Source organism: Canis lupus, chromosome X (assembly GCF_003254725.2).
Source record: "Canis lupus dingo isolate Sandy chromosome X, ASM325472v2, whole genome shotgun sequence".
In the NCBI taxonomy this organism is placed as follows: domain Eukaryota; kingdom Metazoa; phylum Chordata; class Mammalia; order Carnivora; family Canidae; genus Canis; species Canis lupus.
In genome coordinates, this window is record NC_064281.1 from 32,191,682 (window position 1) to 32,207,642 (window position 15,961).

The 15,961-nt window shown below is 37.7% G+C and overlaps 2 protein-coding genes across 2 annotated transcripts in view; both read left to right on the forward strand.

Moving 5' to 3' along the window:
* Positions 1-15,961, forward strand: part of LOC112655464 (ferritin heavy chain) — a 97,917-nt gene that overhangs the window by 68,983 nt on the left and 12,973 nt on the right. The gene's annotated exons all lie outside the window — the stretch shown is intronic.
* On the forward strand, positions 2,552-4,288 carry LOC112654987 (S-adenosylmethionine decarboxylase proenzyme-like). The gene is given in 3 exon segments (XM_035711505.2): positions 2,552-2,566; positions 2,568-2,975; positions 2,977-4,288. Coding segments are annotated over 3 exon segments (1,005 nt in total). The 3' UTR covers positions 3,559-4,288.

Here is a 15,961-nt window from a genome sequence, read left to right on the forward strand (position 1 = left end):
AGACACAGGCAGAGGGAGAAGCAGGCTCCCTGTGGGGAGCCCGATGGGGGACTCGATCCCAGGACCCTGGGATCACGCCCTGAGCCAAAGGCAGATGGCTCAACTGCTGAGCCACCCAAGTGTCCCTCTAGTATAAAAGTTAAAAAACAAATATAACCAAAAAAAACCCCACCCCACTATAATGAGTTATTAGTTACACAACATAAAAATATGTATAATCTGTAATATCAATAACCTAAAATATGAGGGGGAAGAGAAATAAAAGTGTAAGTTTATGAACTCTATTAAAGTTATTAGCAGTTTAAAATAGGATATTATAATTTTAACATATTTTATATAAGCCTCATGGTTACACAAGGGAAAAACCTGTAGTAATTACATAAAAGAATATTATAAAAAAGTAAAATTATACTGAAGTCAAAAGACATCAAAACACACACATGCACAAAAGATGGCAGGTTATGAAAAAAGGAACACTGGAGCTACAAAACAGCTAGAAGACAATTTAGAAATGATAATAGTGAATACATACTAATCAATAATTACTTTAAATGTAAATGGAATATATGCTCCAATCAAAAGACATACAATGGCCAAATGGATTAAAAAACAAGATCCAATGAGATGTTGCTTACAGGATACTCACATTAGCCTTAAAGACACACATATTGAGAGTGAGAGAAGGAAAAAGAACTTAAAGGTGAAATCAACAGCAATACAGTAATAGTTGGGGGATTTTGTACCCCACTCTCAACCATGCATCAGACAGAGAGTCAATAAGGAAAAAGCAGATTTGAGTAACAACATATACAAAGTGGACTTAACAGATATATACCAAACATTTTATCTGACAATAGCAGAATACACATTCTCCTCAAGCAAGCATGAAACATTCTAGGATACACCATATGGTAGGCGACGTAACAAATGTTAGCAAATTCAAAAAGACTGACATCATATCAAGTATCTTCTCTGACCACAGTGGTATGAAACTAGAAATAAGTAACAGGAGGAAAGTTGGAAAATTCACAAACACATGGAAGTTAAAAACTACTCTCTTGAACAACAAGTAGATCAAAGGAGAATTAAATGAAAAAGAAAAATGTACCTTGAGACAAAAGAAATTGGAAACATAACATACCAAAACTTATAGGATGCATCAAAAGCAGTTATAGCAATAAACATGTACATTAAGAAACAAGAATATCAAATAAACAACCTAACTCTATACCTTAAGGAATGAAAGAAGAAAATACTGAGCCCAGAGTACACAGAAAGAATGAAATAATAAAGATTAGAGTAGAAATAAATGAAATTAAGAAAAACAATACATATCATTAACCAAACTAAGAGTTGTGTCTTTGAAAAGAAAAAATTGGCAAATCTTTAGCTAGACTAACCAAGTAAAAAAGAGAGAGAACCCAAATCAACAAAACATTATAAATAAAAAGCACACATTATAATTTATACCACAGAAATAAAAAGTATTATGAGAGGCTACTTTGAACTAGTATACACCAATTAACTGGACAACACAGAAGAAATGGAAAAATTATTTCAAACATACAGCCTAGCAATGACTGAATCAGTAAGTAAAAGAAAATCTGGACAGACCAATTACAGGTAAAAATACTGGATCAGTAATCAAAAATCTCCCAAAGGAAAAAAAAACCCAGGACCATACAGCTTCACATTTGAATTTTATCAGACATTCAAAGAAGAAATAATGCTAATATCTCCCAAACTCTTCCCAAAAAAATTGAAGAGGGAACATTCCCAAACTTACTTTATGAGGCCACTATTATTCTAATACCAGAACCAGAAAAGAACACTACCAGAGAATTACAGTCCAATATTCCTAATAAATACAGATGTGAAATTCTCAGTAAAATACTAGCAAACCAAATTCAGCAGAATATTAAAAAGATCATTCACCATGATCAAGTGGAATTCATCCCTGGTATGCAGGGATGGTTCAACATACAATCATCAGGCTTCCGCAGTATGGCCGGCGACATTAGCTAGCGCTCGCTCTACTCTAACGGGGAAACAGCGGACTACAAAAAAACTGAACTGTATCTGCCTCTATTTCCAACAGACTCACGTTCAACTTTCGCGCGCACACACACACACACACACACACAAAGAAAAAGCCGGGAAAATTTTATTAATCCTTTTTTTTTTAAAGAAAAAAAAAAGTTAATATAAAATTATAGAAAAAAAAAAGGAACCTGAACTTTAGTAACACAGCTGGAACAATCGGCAGCGGCGGTGGCGGCGGGAGAAGAAATTTATTTTTTTTTTATTTTTTTTTTATTTATTTATGATAGTCAGAGAGAGAGAGAGAGAGAGAGAGGCAGAGACACAGGCAGAGGGAGAAGCAGGCTCCATGCACCGGGAGCCCGACGTGGGATTCGATCCCGGGTCTCCAGGATCGCGCCCTGGGCCAAAGGCAGGCGCCAAACCGCTGCGCCACCCAGGGATCCCGGGAGAAGAAATTTAATTTTAGTTGATTTTCTGTAGTTGTTGGTTGTTGGATAGTCTCATGGTGATGGAAGCTGCACATTTTTTTCGAAGGGACCAAGAAGCTGTTGGAGGTGTGGTTCTCCAGGCAGCAGCCTTATGCCAACCAAGGATCTGGAGACCTTCACACCATCCCCAGATCTGAGTGGGACATACTTCTGAAGGATGTGCAATGTTCAATCATAAGTGTGATAAAAACTGACAAGCAGGAAGCTTATGTACTCAGTGAGAGTAGCATGTTGGTCTCCAAGAGACGTTTCATTTTGAAGACATGTGGTACCACCCTCTTGCTGAAAGCACTGGTTCCCCTGTTGAAACTTGCTAGGGATTACAGTGGGTTTGACTCAATTCAAAGCTTCTTTTATTCTCGTAAGATTTTCATGAAGCCTTCTCACCAAGGGTACCCACACCGGAATTTCCAGGAAGAAATAGAATTTCTTAATGCAATTTTCCCCAAATGGAGCAGCATATTGTATGGGACATATGAATTCTGACTGTTGGTACTTGTATACTTTGTATTTCCCAGAGACTCGGGTAATCAGTCAGCCAGATCAAACCCTGGAAATTCTGATGAATGAGCTTGACCCAGCAGTTATGGACCAGTTCTACATGAAAGATGGTGTTACTGCAAAGGATGTCACTCGTGAGAGTGGAATTCGTGACCTGATACCAGGTTCTGTCATTGATGCCACACTGTTCAATCCTTGTGGGTATTCGATGAATGGAATGAAATCGAATGGAACTTATTGGACTATTCAAATCACTCCAGAATCAGAATTTTCTTATGTTAGCTTTGAAACAAACTTAAGTCAGACCTCCTATGATGACCTGATCAGGAAAGTTGTTGAAGTCTTCAAGCCAGGAAAATTTGTAACCACCCTGTTTGTAAATCAGAGTTCTAAATGTCGCACAGTGCTTTCTTCACCCCAGAAGATTGAAGGCTTTAAACGTCTGGATTGCCAGAGCGCTATGTTCAATGATTACAATTTTGTTTTTACCAGTTTTGCTAAGAAGCAGCAACAACAGCAGAGTTGATTAATAAAAATGAAGAAGAAAAAATGCAAAAAGAGAACACACATAGAAGGAGGTGGTGGCTGCTTTTTAGATATTGATATCGGGGGCCATGCTTTCCATAACCATCACCTTGTAGCTGCAGAAAGCCCTAGATGTACTGATAGTGTAATCATTTTGAATTGTATGCATTATTATATCAAGGAGTTAGATATCTTGCATGAATGCTCTCTTCTGTGTTTAGGTATCCTATGCCACTCTTGCTGTGAAATTGAAGTGCATGTAGAAAAAAACTTTTACTATATGAAACTTTACAACAATTGTGAAAACAATTCAATTTGGTTTATGCACAGTGTAATATTTCTCCAGGTATCATCCAAAATTCCCCAGACAGGGCTTTCGTCCTCATTAGGTGTTGGCCTCAGCCTAATCATCTGGGACTGTTCTATTAAATTGCTGCCAGGATTTTACATCCAGTTACCTCCACTTTCTAGAACATATTCTCTACTAATATTACTGAAACCAGTTTCTACTTCATACAGATGTTTTTTGCAACAGCAATTAAAGTTTATCTTCCACAAGTCAAGTCCTCTTAAGAAAATGATTGCAGTTATCCATTTTGTGTATTACTATTTTAACATTATTGCTTCCTGTACTTGTACTTCCTTTATTTGATTTTGTTCCTCACCATGGTGTCTTGCCTCCCAACCCCCCCTCAATAAAGCAATACACTGTTAAAAAAAAAAACATACAATCAATCAGTGTGATACAGAATGAAAAAAATTATGTGAACTTATTGGACTATTCAAATCACTCATGTTTTGCTAACATGCAAAATGAACAACTGACAAAATGCAACATCTGTTCATGATGAAACTCCTAAATTGGGTACAGAAGGAATTTACCTCAACATAATAAAGGATATATATGACAAACCAAGAGCTAACATCATACTAAATGCTAAAATGTTTAAAGCTTTCCTCTAAGATCATAAATAAGACAAGAGTGCCAACTCACCATTCCTATTCAACAAAGTACTGGAAGTTTTAGCCAGTGCAATCAGGCAGGAAATAAAATCATGAGACTTTGAAATGGAAAAGTAAAACCATCTCTATTTGCAGATGATAAAATTTTTACCCGTACAAAAATCCTAAAGACTCACCCTAAAACTGCTTAATATAATCAACAAAGTTGCAGGATACAAACACTTAACACATAAAAACAGTAGTGTTTCCATATGCTAACAACCAATTATCTGAAAAACAAAGAGAAGATCATGTTTACAATAGCATCAAATCAATCAAATATGTAAGAATAAATTTAAGCAGACAAAAGATCTCTACACTGAAGGCCGCAAGACGTTGATGAAACAGTAGGAGGCTGGGAAGATGGTGGAGTAGAAGGACCCTAAGGTTGCTTCATCCCACAAAAACAACTAGATAACACTCACATAAGCATAAATAACTCATAAAACTCAAAGACTGGCAGAACAAACTCCACAATAAAAGATAGAGAAGCAGCCACATTGAAGAAGGTAGGAAGAATGAAGATGCAGTTTGGGAGTAAAAAGGACCATGGCTGTCCATGATGGGGATGGAGCCAGTTGCAGAGAGAAGAGTAATAAACAAACTATGACACCAGGGAGCCTGCATGGGGAGGATGAATCCCCCTTAACATTTGGCTTTGAAGGCCAGAGGGACTGAATCTGTGAGTTCTTACAACCAGAAGGGCTTAAAGCCCTGAATTTTAAAAATCTGTAGGTTCAGCTCTGGGAGAGCCTGAAGGATATTAGAAAGCAGAGTTACTGCCCTTAAAGAGTAGCACAACAGCTAACAGAGATACAGCATGGAAGAAGAACTTTGAAAAATGCCTGGGGCACAAGGGAGGGAGAGTGATTTGCTTACCTCAGGGCAGGTCTCAGGCAAGGATCACAGGGAGACTCCTCTAGGAACAAAGGAAATGACACATGCATTTCCGTCCCCCACAACTCAGTATAAATCCACAAGCCACCTGTGGGAACCAGCACTGTGCTAACACTCACTACCTAACTTGCTTACTCCAAGTCCCCCCACCAAAGCTTTGGCACATCCACCCTTCCCATTGACACTTGTCTCAGTCTCAGTGCTACAGGTGTCCTCCTCCAGAAGACTAGCACAAACCCCACTAAAACCTCATCTTCCAACCTGCACATTTTGCGGGACATCAGTACTGGCAACAAAAGTGGCTGCAGGTCTCATTTTGCAAGCAGACCAGTGCACACCTTGTTAAAATGCACCCCACCAGGCTGAGGACCAAACCCTGCCCACAACAGGAAAAGAGAGCCTCTGCAGACAAGTGGACTGAAGGAAAAAGTGGTCAGTACTCAACAGCAGGGCACACCCAACAAACATAGGAGACAACCCTTGAAGCAGCAGGTCCTGGGGAGCAGGGGACACTGCATTGCAGAACATTACAGGACCTCTTCTTCATAAGGCTATCGCCATCAAGAGCAGGGAAAGTAGCTGACTTTACTAACACAGAGAAACAGACACAGAGAGTTAGATAAAATGAAGAGACAGAAATGTCAAAAATGAAAGAACGGCACAAAAACCACAGCAAGAGACCTATGTGAAACAGACACAAGTAATAAACCTGATAGAGAATTTAAAGTAATAAAGATACTGACTGGAATTGAGAAAAGGTGGAAGACATCAGTGATACCCTTAACAAAGAAAAAAAAGAACCAATTAGAGATGAAGAACACAACAAATGAAATTAAAAATACACTCGATTAAATAAATAGCAGGGTAGAGGAAGCAGAGGAATGAATTCCTGACCTGAAAGACAGAGTAATGGAGAAACGGAGTAATCAAGTGGAGCAAATGAGAGGAAAAAAGAGAATTATGCAAAAATGACAATAGACTTAAGGAACTCAATGACTCCATCAAGTGTAATAATATTTGCATTGTAGGGATCCCAGAAGAAGAAGAGAGAAAAGAAAGCAGAAAATTTATTTGAAGAAACAATAGCAGAAAGCTTCCTTAATCTGGGAAGGAAGCAACTATACTAATATAGATCTCTGAGGCACGGAGATCCCCCAACAAAATCAATCCAAGGAGGTCCATACCAAGACATATAGTAATTAAAATGGCAAAAAGTAGTAATAAAGAAATCAACTTGAAACCAGCAAGAGAAAAGAAGACAGTTACATATAAGGAAAACCCCACATGGATATCAGCAGATTTTTCAGCAGGAACTTTGCAGGCCAGAAGAAAGTGGCATGATGTATTCAAAGTGCCAAAAGGGGGATCCCTGGGTGGCGCAGTGGTTTAGCGCCTGCCTTTGGCCCAGGGTGCGATCCTGGAGACCCGGGATCGAATCCCACGTCGGGCTCCCGGTGCATGGAGCCTGTTTCTCCCTCTGCCTATGTCTCTGCCTCTCTCTCTCTCTCTCTCTCTCTCTCTCTCTCTATCATAAATAAATTAATTAATTTAAAAAAAAAAGTGCCAAAAGGGAAACATTTGCAGCCAAGAATACTCTATCCGGCAGGGCTCTAATTCAGAATAGGAGAGAGAGAGTTTCTCAGACTAAAATAAACTAAAGGAGTTCATGACTACTAAACCAGCCCTGCAAGAAAGAAACATTACAGGGGACTCCTTCAGTGGAAAAGAAGACAATAAGTTAGAGTATGAAAAGTAAAAAACACAAAAGAAGTAAAAATATTTATGTAAAAATCAGTCAAGGGAGTCATAAAATAAAAAGATGTAAAATATGATACCACATACCTAAGATGTGGAGAGGAAAGGAGTAAAGCATAGGTTTAAATTTAAGTGACCAATAACTTAATATAGGCTGCTATATGCAGATGTTACATATAAACCTAATGATAAACACAAATCAAAATCCACTAATACATATACAAAGAATAAAGAGAAAGGAATTCAAGTATATCTCTAAAGAAAGCCAACAAAGCATGAAAGAGAGTAGAAGAAATGATCAGAGAAAAACTACAGGGACACCTGGGTGGCTCAGCAGTTTAGCACCTGCCTTTGGTTCAGGGCATGATCCTGGAGTCTAATGATCGAGTTTCACATGGGGCTCCCTGCATGGAGCTTGCTTCTCCCTCTGCCTATGTCTCTGTCTCTGTCTCTCTCATGAATAAATAAAATCTTTTTTAAAAAAGAAAAACTACAAAAACCACCACAAGTAATGAAATGGCAATAAGTACATATATATCAATAATTACTTTCAATGTAAATGGGCTAACACTCCAATCAAAAGACATGGGCACCTAAAGATAGTTGCAGATTAAAAGTGAGGGTGAGAAGAAACATTTATCATGCAAATGGATATCAAAAAGAAAGCCAGACTAGCAATACTTCTATCACACAAAATAGACTTTAAAACAAAAACTGGGGATGCCTGGGTAGCCTAGTGGTTAAGCACCTGTCTTCTGCCCAGGGTATGATCCTGCCGCCCCAGAATCGAGTCCCACATCGGGCTTCCTGCATGGAGCCTGCTTCTCCCTCTGCCTGTGTCTCTGCCCACCCCCCCACCCCCACCCCGCTTTCTCTGTGTTTTCATGAATAAATAAATAAAATCTTTTTAAAAAATAAAAAAAAAATAGGGCAGCCTGGGTGGCTCAGCGGTTTGGCACCACCTTCAGCCCAGGGCCTGATCCTGGAGACCCGGGATCAAGTCCCACGTCAGGCTCCTGCATGGAGCCTATTTCTCCCTCTACCCGTGTCTCTGCCTCTCTCTCTGTGTCTCTCATGAATAAATAAATAAAATCTTAAAAAATAAATAAAAGGATAAAACAAAAACTAACAAGAGACAAAGAAGGACAATATATGATAATAAAGGGTACGATCCAACAAGAAGGTATAAGGTAAACTGTAAATATTCATGCACCCAATATGGGAGCACCCAAATACATAATAATACAATAATAGTAGGGGACTTCAACACCCCACTTATATCAATGGACAGACCATCCAAACAGAAAATCAACAAGGAAACATGGCTTGGAAGGACACACCAAACGAGATGGATTTAACAGATATATTCATAACATCCATCCTAAAACAGTAAAATACACATTCTCTTCAAGTACACATGGAACATTCTCCAGAACAGACCACATATTAGGTCACAAAAAAAGTCTCAACAAATTCAAAAAGACCAAAGTCATACCATGCATCTTTTCTGACCATAATGCTATGAAACCAGAAATCAACCGCAAGGAAGAGTCAGGAAAGAGCACAAATACATGGAGATTAAATAATATGCTACTAGACAATGTATGGGTCAACCAAGAAACCAAAAAGTACATGGAAACAAATGAAAATGAAAAAATAATGATCCAAAATCTTTGGGATGCAGCAAAAGTGGTTCTAAGAGGGAAGTTCATAGCAATACAAGCCTACCTCAAGAAGCAAGAAAAATCTCAAACAGCCTAATCTTATACTGAAAGGAGCTAGAAAAAGAATAAAGCCCCAAACCATCAGAAGGAAGGGATAATAAGTATTAGAGCAAAGATAAATGATATAGAACCTAAAAAAACAATAGAACAGATCAATAAAACCAAGACCCAGTTCTTTGAAAAGATAAACAAAATTGACAGATCTCTAGCCAGATTCATCAAAGGAGAGAGAGAGAAGGAGAGGAAGAGGGAGAGGGGAAGGAGGGAGGGAGGGAAAGGGAGAACTCAAACAAAATCAGAAATGAAAGAGGAGAAATAACAACCAACACCACAGAAATAGAAAAGATTGTGAGAGTATTATGAAAAATTATATGCCAAAAATTGGACAACCTAGAAGAAATGGATAAATTCCTAGAAAAATATAACCTCCCAAAATTGAAACAAGAAGAAATAGAAAATTTGAATAGACCAATTACCAGCAATGAAGTTGAATCAGTAATCAAAAATCCCAACAAACCAAAGTCCAGGGCCAGATGGTTTCACAGATGAATTACACCAAACATTTAAAGAGTTAATATGTATTCCCCTCAAAATACTCCAAAATAACAGAAAAGGAAAGAAAACTTCTCAATTCATTCTATGAGGCTAGTATTACCCTGATACTAAATGCAGATAAAATACTACAAAAGAGAGAGAAGCATAGGCCCATATCTCTGATGAACACAGATGCAAAAATCCTCAACAAAAAAGAAACAAAAAAGGAAATGTAACTGACACTACAGAAATACAAAGGATTATAAAAGAATACTATGAAAAATTATATGCCAAAAAAGTGGACAACCCAGAAGAAATAAATAATATTTTAGGATCATACAACCTTAAAAAATTAGATCAGGATGACATAGAAAATCTGAAGAGACCAATTACTAGTAATGAAATTGAACTGATAATCAAAAATCTACCCAAAAAAGTCCAGAATCAGATGACTTCACAGGTGAATTCTGCCAAACATCTAAAAATTAGTTAGTATCTGCATTTCTCAAAATATTTCAAAAACAGAAAAGGAGGGAAAGCTTCCAACTAAATTATTTTTTTAAAGATTTTATTTATTCATGAGAGATAATGAGAGAGGCAGAGGGAGAAGGGCGCTCCCTGCAGGGAGCCCAATATGGGACTCAATCCCGGGACTCCAGGATCCTGCTCCGGGCTGAAGGTGGCGCTAAACCACTGAGCCACCCGGGCTGCCCCCAGCCAAATTCTATAGGAGCATCATTACCCTGATAACAAAAGCAAAGACACCACAAAAAAAGAAACTTACAGGTCAATATTCATGATGAACACAGATGCAAAAATTCTCAGCAAAATATTAGTAAACTGTATTCGACAATATAAGGATCATTCACCAAAAAAATAAAATAAAATAAATAAGGATCATTCACCACAGTCAAGTGGGATTTACTCCAGGGATATAAGGATGGTTTCATATTCACAAATCCATGAATATGATAAACCACATTAACAAAACAAAGAATAACAATCATATAGTACTCTCAAGAGATGCAGAAAAGACACATGACAGAATTATCTGTTAATGATAAAAACTTCAAACCAAGTGAGTTTAGAGGGAACATACCTCAACATAATAAAAGCCATATATGAAAAACCCACAGCTAACAGCATACACAATGGTGAAAAACAGATTTTTTCCTGTAAGATCAGGAACAAGACAAGGAGGTCCACCCTTGCCACTTTTATTCCACGTAGTCCTGGCGGTCCTAGCCACAGCAATGAAGCAAGAAAAAGAAATAAAAGCCATTTATACTGGAAAGGAAGAAATTAAACTGTCCCTATTTGCAGATGACATACCATACACAGAAAAACCTAGACTCCATTCAAAAACGGTAAGAATAAATTTGTTCAGTAAAGTACAGAATATAAAACTAACACTGAGAAATCAATTGCATTTCTATATACTAATGACAAAGTTTCAGGAAGAGAAATTGAGAAAATAATTCCATTTACAATTGCACCAAAAAGAATAAAATACCTAGGAATAAACTTAATCAAAGAGATGCAAGATCTGTACTCTAATGACTATAAAATACTGATTAAAGAAATTGAAGACAACACAAATAAATGGGAAGGTATACTGTGCTCATGGACTGGAAGAATTAACATTGTTAAAATGTCCATAGTACCCAAAGGAATCTATAGATTCAATGCAATCCCTATCAAAATACCAACAGCATTTTTTACAGAACTAGAATAATATACAATTTATATGAAACTGCAGAAGACCCTAAATAACCAAAGCAATCCTCAGCAAGAATAAACGTTGATGCATCACGATCCCAGATTTCAAGATACACTACCAAGCTGTAATACTCAAAAAGGCATGGTTCTGGCACAAAAATGGACACACAGATCAATAGAACAGGATAGAGAAACAATCCCACAGGCATATGGTCAATTAATCTATGACAAAGAAGGCAAGAACATACAATGGCAAAAAGACACTCTCTTCAATAAACGGAGCCTGGAAAACTAGGAAGTTACACACAAAAGAATGAAACTGGACCACTTTCTGACACCATATACAAAAATAAATGCAAAATGAATTAGCAACCTAAATGTCAGACCTAAAACCATAAAACTCTTAGAAGAGTAAAACACTAATTTCTTTGACATCGAAGCATTTTTCTACATAGGTTTATTAAGGCAAGGGAAACATGATATTTCGTTCCACACAGCAAAGGACACCACCATCAACAAAACAAAAGAGCAACCTACTGAATGAGAGAAGATATTCTCAAATAATATATCCAATAAGGGGTTAATACCCAAAATCTATAAAGAACATATACAAATCAATGCCAAATTATTTATTTTATTTTTTTAAATATTTTATTTATTTATTCATGGGAGACACAGAGAGAGAGGCAGAGACATAGGCAGAGGGAGCAGGGAGCCTGATGCCTGACTTAATCCCAGGACCCCAGGATCACGACCTGAGCCAGACAGACACTCAACCACTGAGCCACCCAGGCGTCCCTCAACACCAAATTAAATAATTAATTTAAAAATGAGCAGAGGGGGTGCCTGGGTGGCTCAGTTGGTTAAGTCTCTGCCTTCGGCTCATGTGATGATCCCAGAGTCCTGGGATTGAACCCCACATTGGGCTTTCTGCTCAGCGGGAAGCCTGCTTCTCCCTCTCCTTTTCTTCTGCTTGTGCTCTGTCAAATGGATTTTTTTTTTTAATGAGCAGAGGATCTGAAGAGACTTTTTTTCAAAGAAGACATATGGATGGCCAACAAACAAATGAAAAAAATGCTCAACATCACTAATGATCAGGGAAATGCAAATCAAAATCACAATGAGATATCACCTCATACCTGTCAGACTGGCTAGAATTAAAAAGACAAGGATGAGGAGAAAAGAGAACCCTCATGCACTCTTGGTGGCAATGTAAACTGGTATAGCCACTGTGGAAAACGTTATGGAGGTTCCTCAAAAAACTAAAAATCAAAATATCGTAAGATCCAATCATTCCACTATTGGGTACTTACCCAAAGGAAATGAACACATTAATTTGAAAAAATATCTGCACCCCTATGATTACTGTTGCATTGTTTACAATAGCCAAGATACAGAAGCAGGTGTTCATTGATAGATGAATGGATAAAAAAGAAGTGGTATATACACACAATGGAATATTGCTCAGCCTTGAAAAAGGATGAGATATTGCCATTTGCAACAACACAGATGGACCTAAGAGGTATTATCTAAGTGAAATAAGTCAGACTAAAAAAAGACAAATAACAATATGATTCCACTTATAGGTGGAATCTAAAAAACAAATGAATAGACAAGTAGCAGAATTAGACCTATAAATACAGAGCACAAATTGATGGTTGCCAGAGGGGAGAGGGGTAGGGAAATGAGCAACATGGATGAAGTGGAGAGAGTGATACAGGATTCCAGTTATGAAATGAATAAATCACAGGAATAAAAGGCACAGCATAGGGAATATAGTCAATAGTAATTGTAATAGTGTTATATGGTGACAGATGGTAGCTACACTTGTGGTGAGCACAGCATCATGTATAGAGTTATCAAATCACTAGGTTGTACACCTGAAACTAATGTAACAACGTGTGACAACTATACTTTTAAAAAGAATGAAATTAGACTCTTATTTTATACCACTCACAAAAATTAACGAGAAATAGATTAAACACTTAAATGTAAGCCCAGAATCTAGAAGCAAACATAGGAAAAAGTTCCTTAACATGGGCCTTAGTAATAACTTTTTGTATAGAACACCTAAAACATAATCAAAGCAAAAAATAAACAAGTGAGACTATATCAAACTAAAAAGCTTCTGCACAGAAATACTAAGAAATCAACAAAATGAGCAGAAAATGTGTAGAATGGGAAAAAATATGTGCAAACCATATACCTGATAAGGGGTTATATATATCCAAAATATATAAATAACTCATACAACCTAACAGTACACAAGACAAAACATGGTCTAACTTAAAAATTAGGAAAGGACCTAAATAGGTCCTTTTAGACATTTTCCCAAAAAAGATATATGAATGACCAGCAGTTACATAAAGAGATGTTCATCATCACTAATCATTAGGAAAATGCAAATCAAATCCACAGCAAAATATCATCTCATCCCTGTTAGAATGGCTAGCATCAAAAAGAGAAAAGTTAACCAAGATAACAAATGCGGGCAATAATGTATAGAGAAGGGAATCCTTCTTCTCTGTTGGTAGGATGTAAATTGGTACAACCAGTGTGGAATATAGTATGGAAGTTCCTCAAAAAACTAAAAATAAAACTACAATATGATTAGCAATTCCACTTCTGAGAATATAGCTGAAGGAAATGAAAATACTATTTTGAAGAGATATCTAAACCCAAGTTCATGGCATCATTATTTATAATAGCTAAAATATGGAAAAATCCTAAATGTCTATTTATGGATGAATGGATAAAGAAAACTTGGTATAAATACACAATATTATTCAGTCATAAAAACGGGAAATCCTAAAAAAAATAAAAATATATTTTTTTAATTTTTAAAAAAGGGAAATCCTGTCATTTGTGACAACAGGGATGGACTTTGGGAACATTTATGCTAAATAATCTAAGTCAGAGAAAAACAAATACTATATGATCTCATTTATATGTGGAATCTAAAACCAAACTCCTAAAAAAAAGATATCAGATTTGTGGTTGCCAGAGGCAGGGGGACAGGGGAGTGGGGATTGTATAAAGGAGGTCAAAAGGTATAAACTTCCAGTTCTAAGATAAGAAAGTACTAGGGATGTAATGTACAACATGATGACTATAGCTAACACTGCTATAGGATATATAAGAAAGCTGTTGAGAAGAGTGAATCCTAAGTGTTCTCATTGCAAGGAGAAAAATGTTTTTCCTTTTTTTTTTTTTTTTTTTGCAGTTATAGGAGATGATGGATGTTAACTAAACTCGTAGTGGTATCATTTTAGGATATATATGTAAGTCAAATCTTGCTGTATACCTTAAACTTATACAATGCCATATGTGAATTATATCTAAGTAAAACTGGGGGAAATATACAGCATTTATGCACTTGAAGGACACCTTTGTTCCCTCAACCATTTTTGTGACCAATCACTGCCTTAGAGGACGTAAAGATGTGGCACTTTTATATAGATATAAGGGAGTTTTGTTTATTATAATACACATGCCTCACATCAAGCTTTTGATTGCTGAGGCATCCACTTCAAAGACAGCTATCTTGAATGAACACATTGCCAGCCACAATGCTCAAGAGCCATGCCACCTACCCCTGAAGTTTCCTTTGTTTTAGAGATCTCTGGTTGACTTAGATAACTGTCCATTTGACACTTGTTTGTTCCTTCCCACATTTTAATTGCTGCTCTTACCTTTTAAATTTGCCAATAGCGAGCCTGCAAAACTCTAGGCACCCCACCCTAAACCCCGATAAAAGTGGAACCCCAGATGTTCATATGTGCATGCTCCCATGTGCTCTCTCTCTACTGCAACCCCACTGTGCGGTCCCAGGCATACCATGTAGTCTCCAGAATTTGTGAGTAAATAACCTGTGTTATTTTTCCAAGTTCCCTGATGGCTGTTGCCTAGGTTGGTCTTATAATCATAGGAAGGACCACAAGGGCTGGTCTAGCTACAACTTTGGCTCTGAAAGGGGAAAGGTCTGTGAGGGTTCATCTCAGGCCCAGGTGAGTGCCCCCAGGCATTTCATTACATCACTACTGATAGGTTGTGACTGGTACAGAATAATTGGGGTAGGTGATAGAACTGCATGATTGTTGTGGCAATTACCAGAAAGGAATGTGCTTTAGCTACAACTGGCTTACTAAGTGACTAATAACCCAGGTGGGAAACACCATCTGTGAAAGGAGCATTGCTTATTAGACGCCTTTTCACACTACTGTGTGCTTTTGCATATTGCTCTGCCATGTGTTGCCTGTGGTATCCATCCTAAAATGTCACTGCTGCTATACTAATTCAATAATCTCCCCAGAGCAGCCTGATCAAGGCCATATGGTCTAATGGGACAATGAGACCACAATTAGACCACAATTAGACCATAAAGGCCTTCATTGACTATTAATGTATGTGAGGGTCATTCAGGCCTCAAGGCCAAGGGGAGCTGAGGAGGATGGACTGAAATCTCAAGGCTATTGTCACTGTCCCAGGAAAGGCTCTTGGCTAAAGGCACAATGTAAGGATGTTCCCCTAGGGAGGGATGTTGGGAGACCCCACCAGGGACCACTGTGTCAATGGGTTGTGCCTAGACTAGGAGTCTTAACCCAGAAGAGTGAAGAGTGGAAAAAACCTTGTGACTGAACACCAATGGCACCGTGAAAAGGAAAATAGCACAGAGGCCTCATGTCTGTGTCATCACTTCACTCACTGCTGTCACTTTTTATCCCGGACCTGATAGGATATCATGGGTCCAATCCCTGGTGCAATGTTGCTATA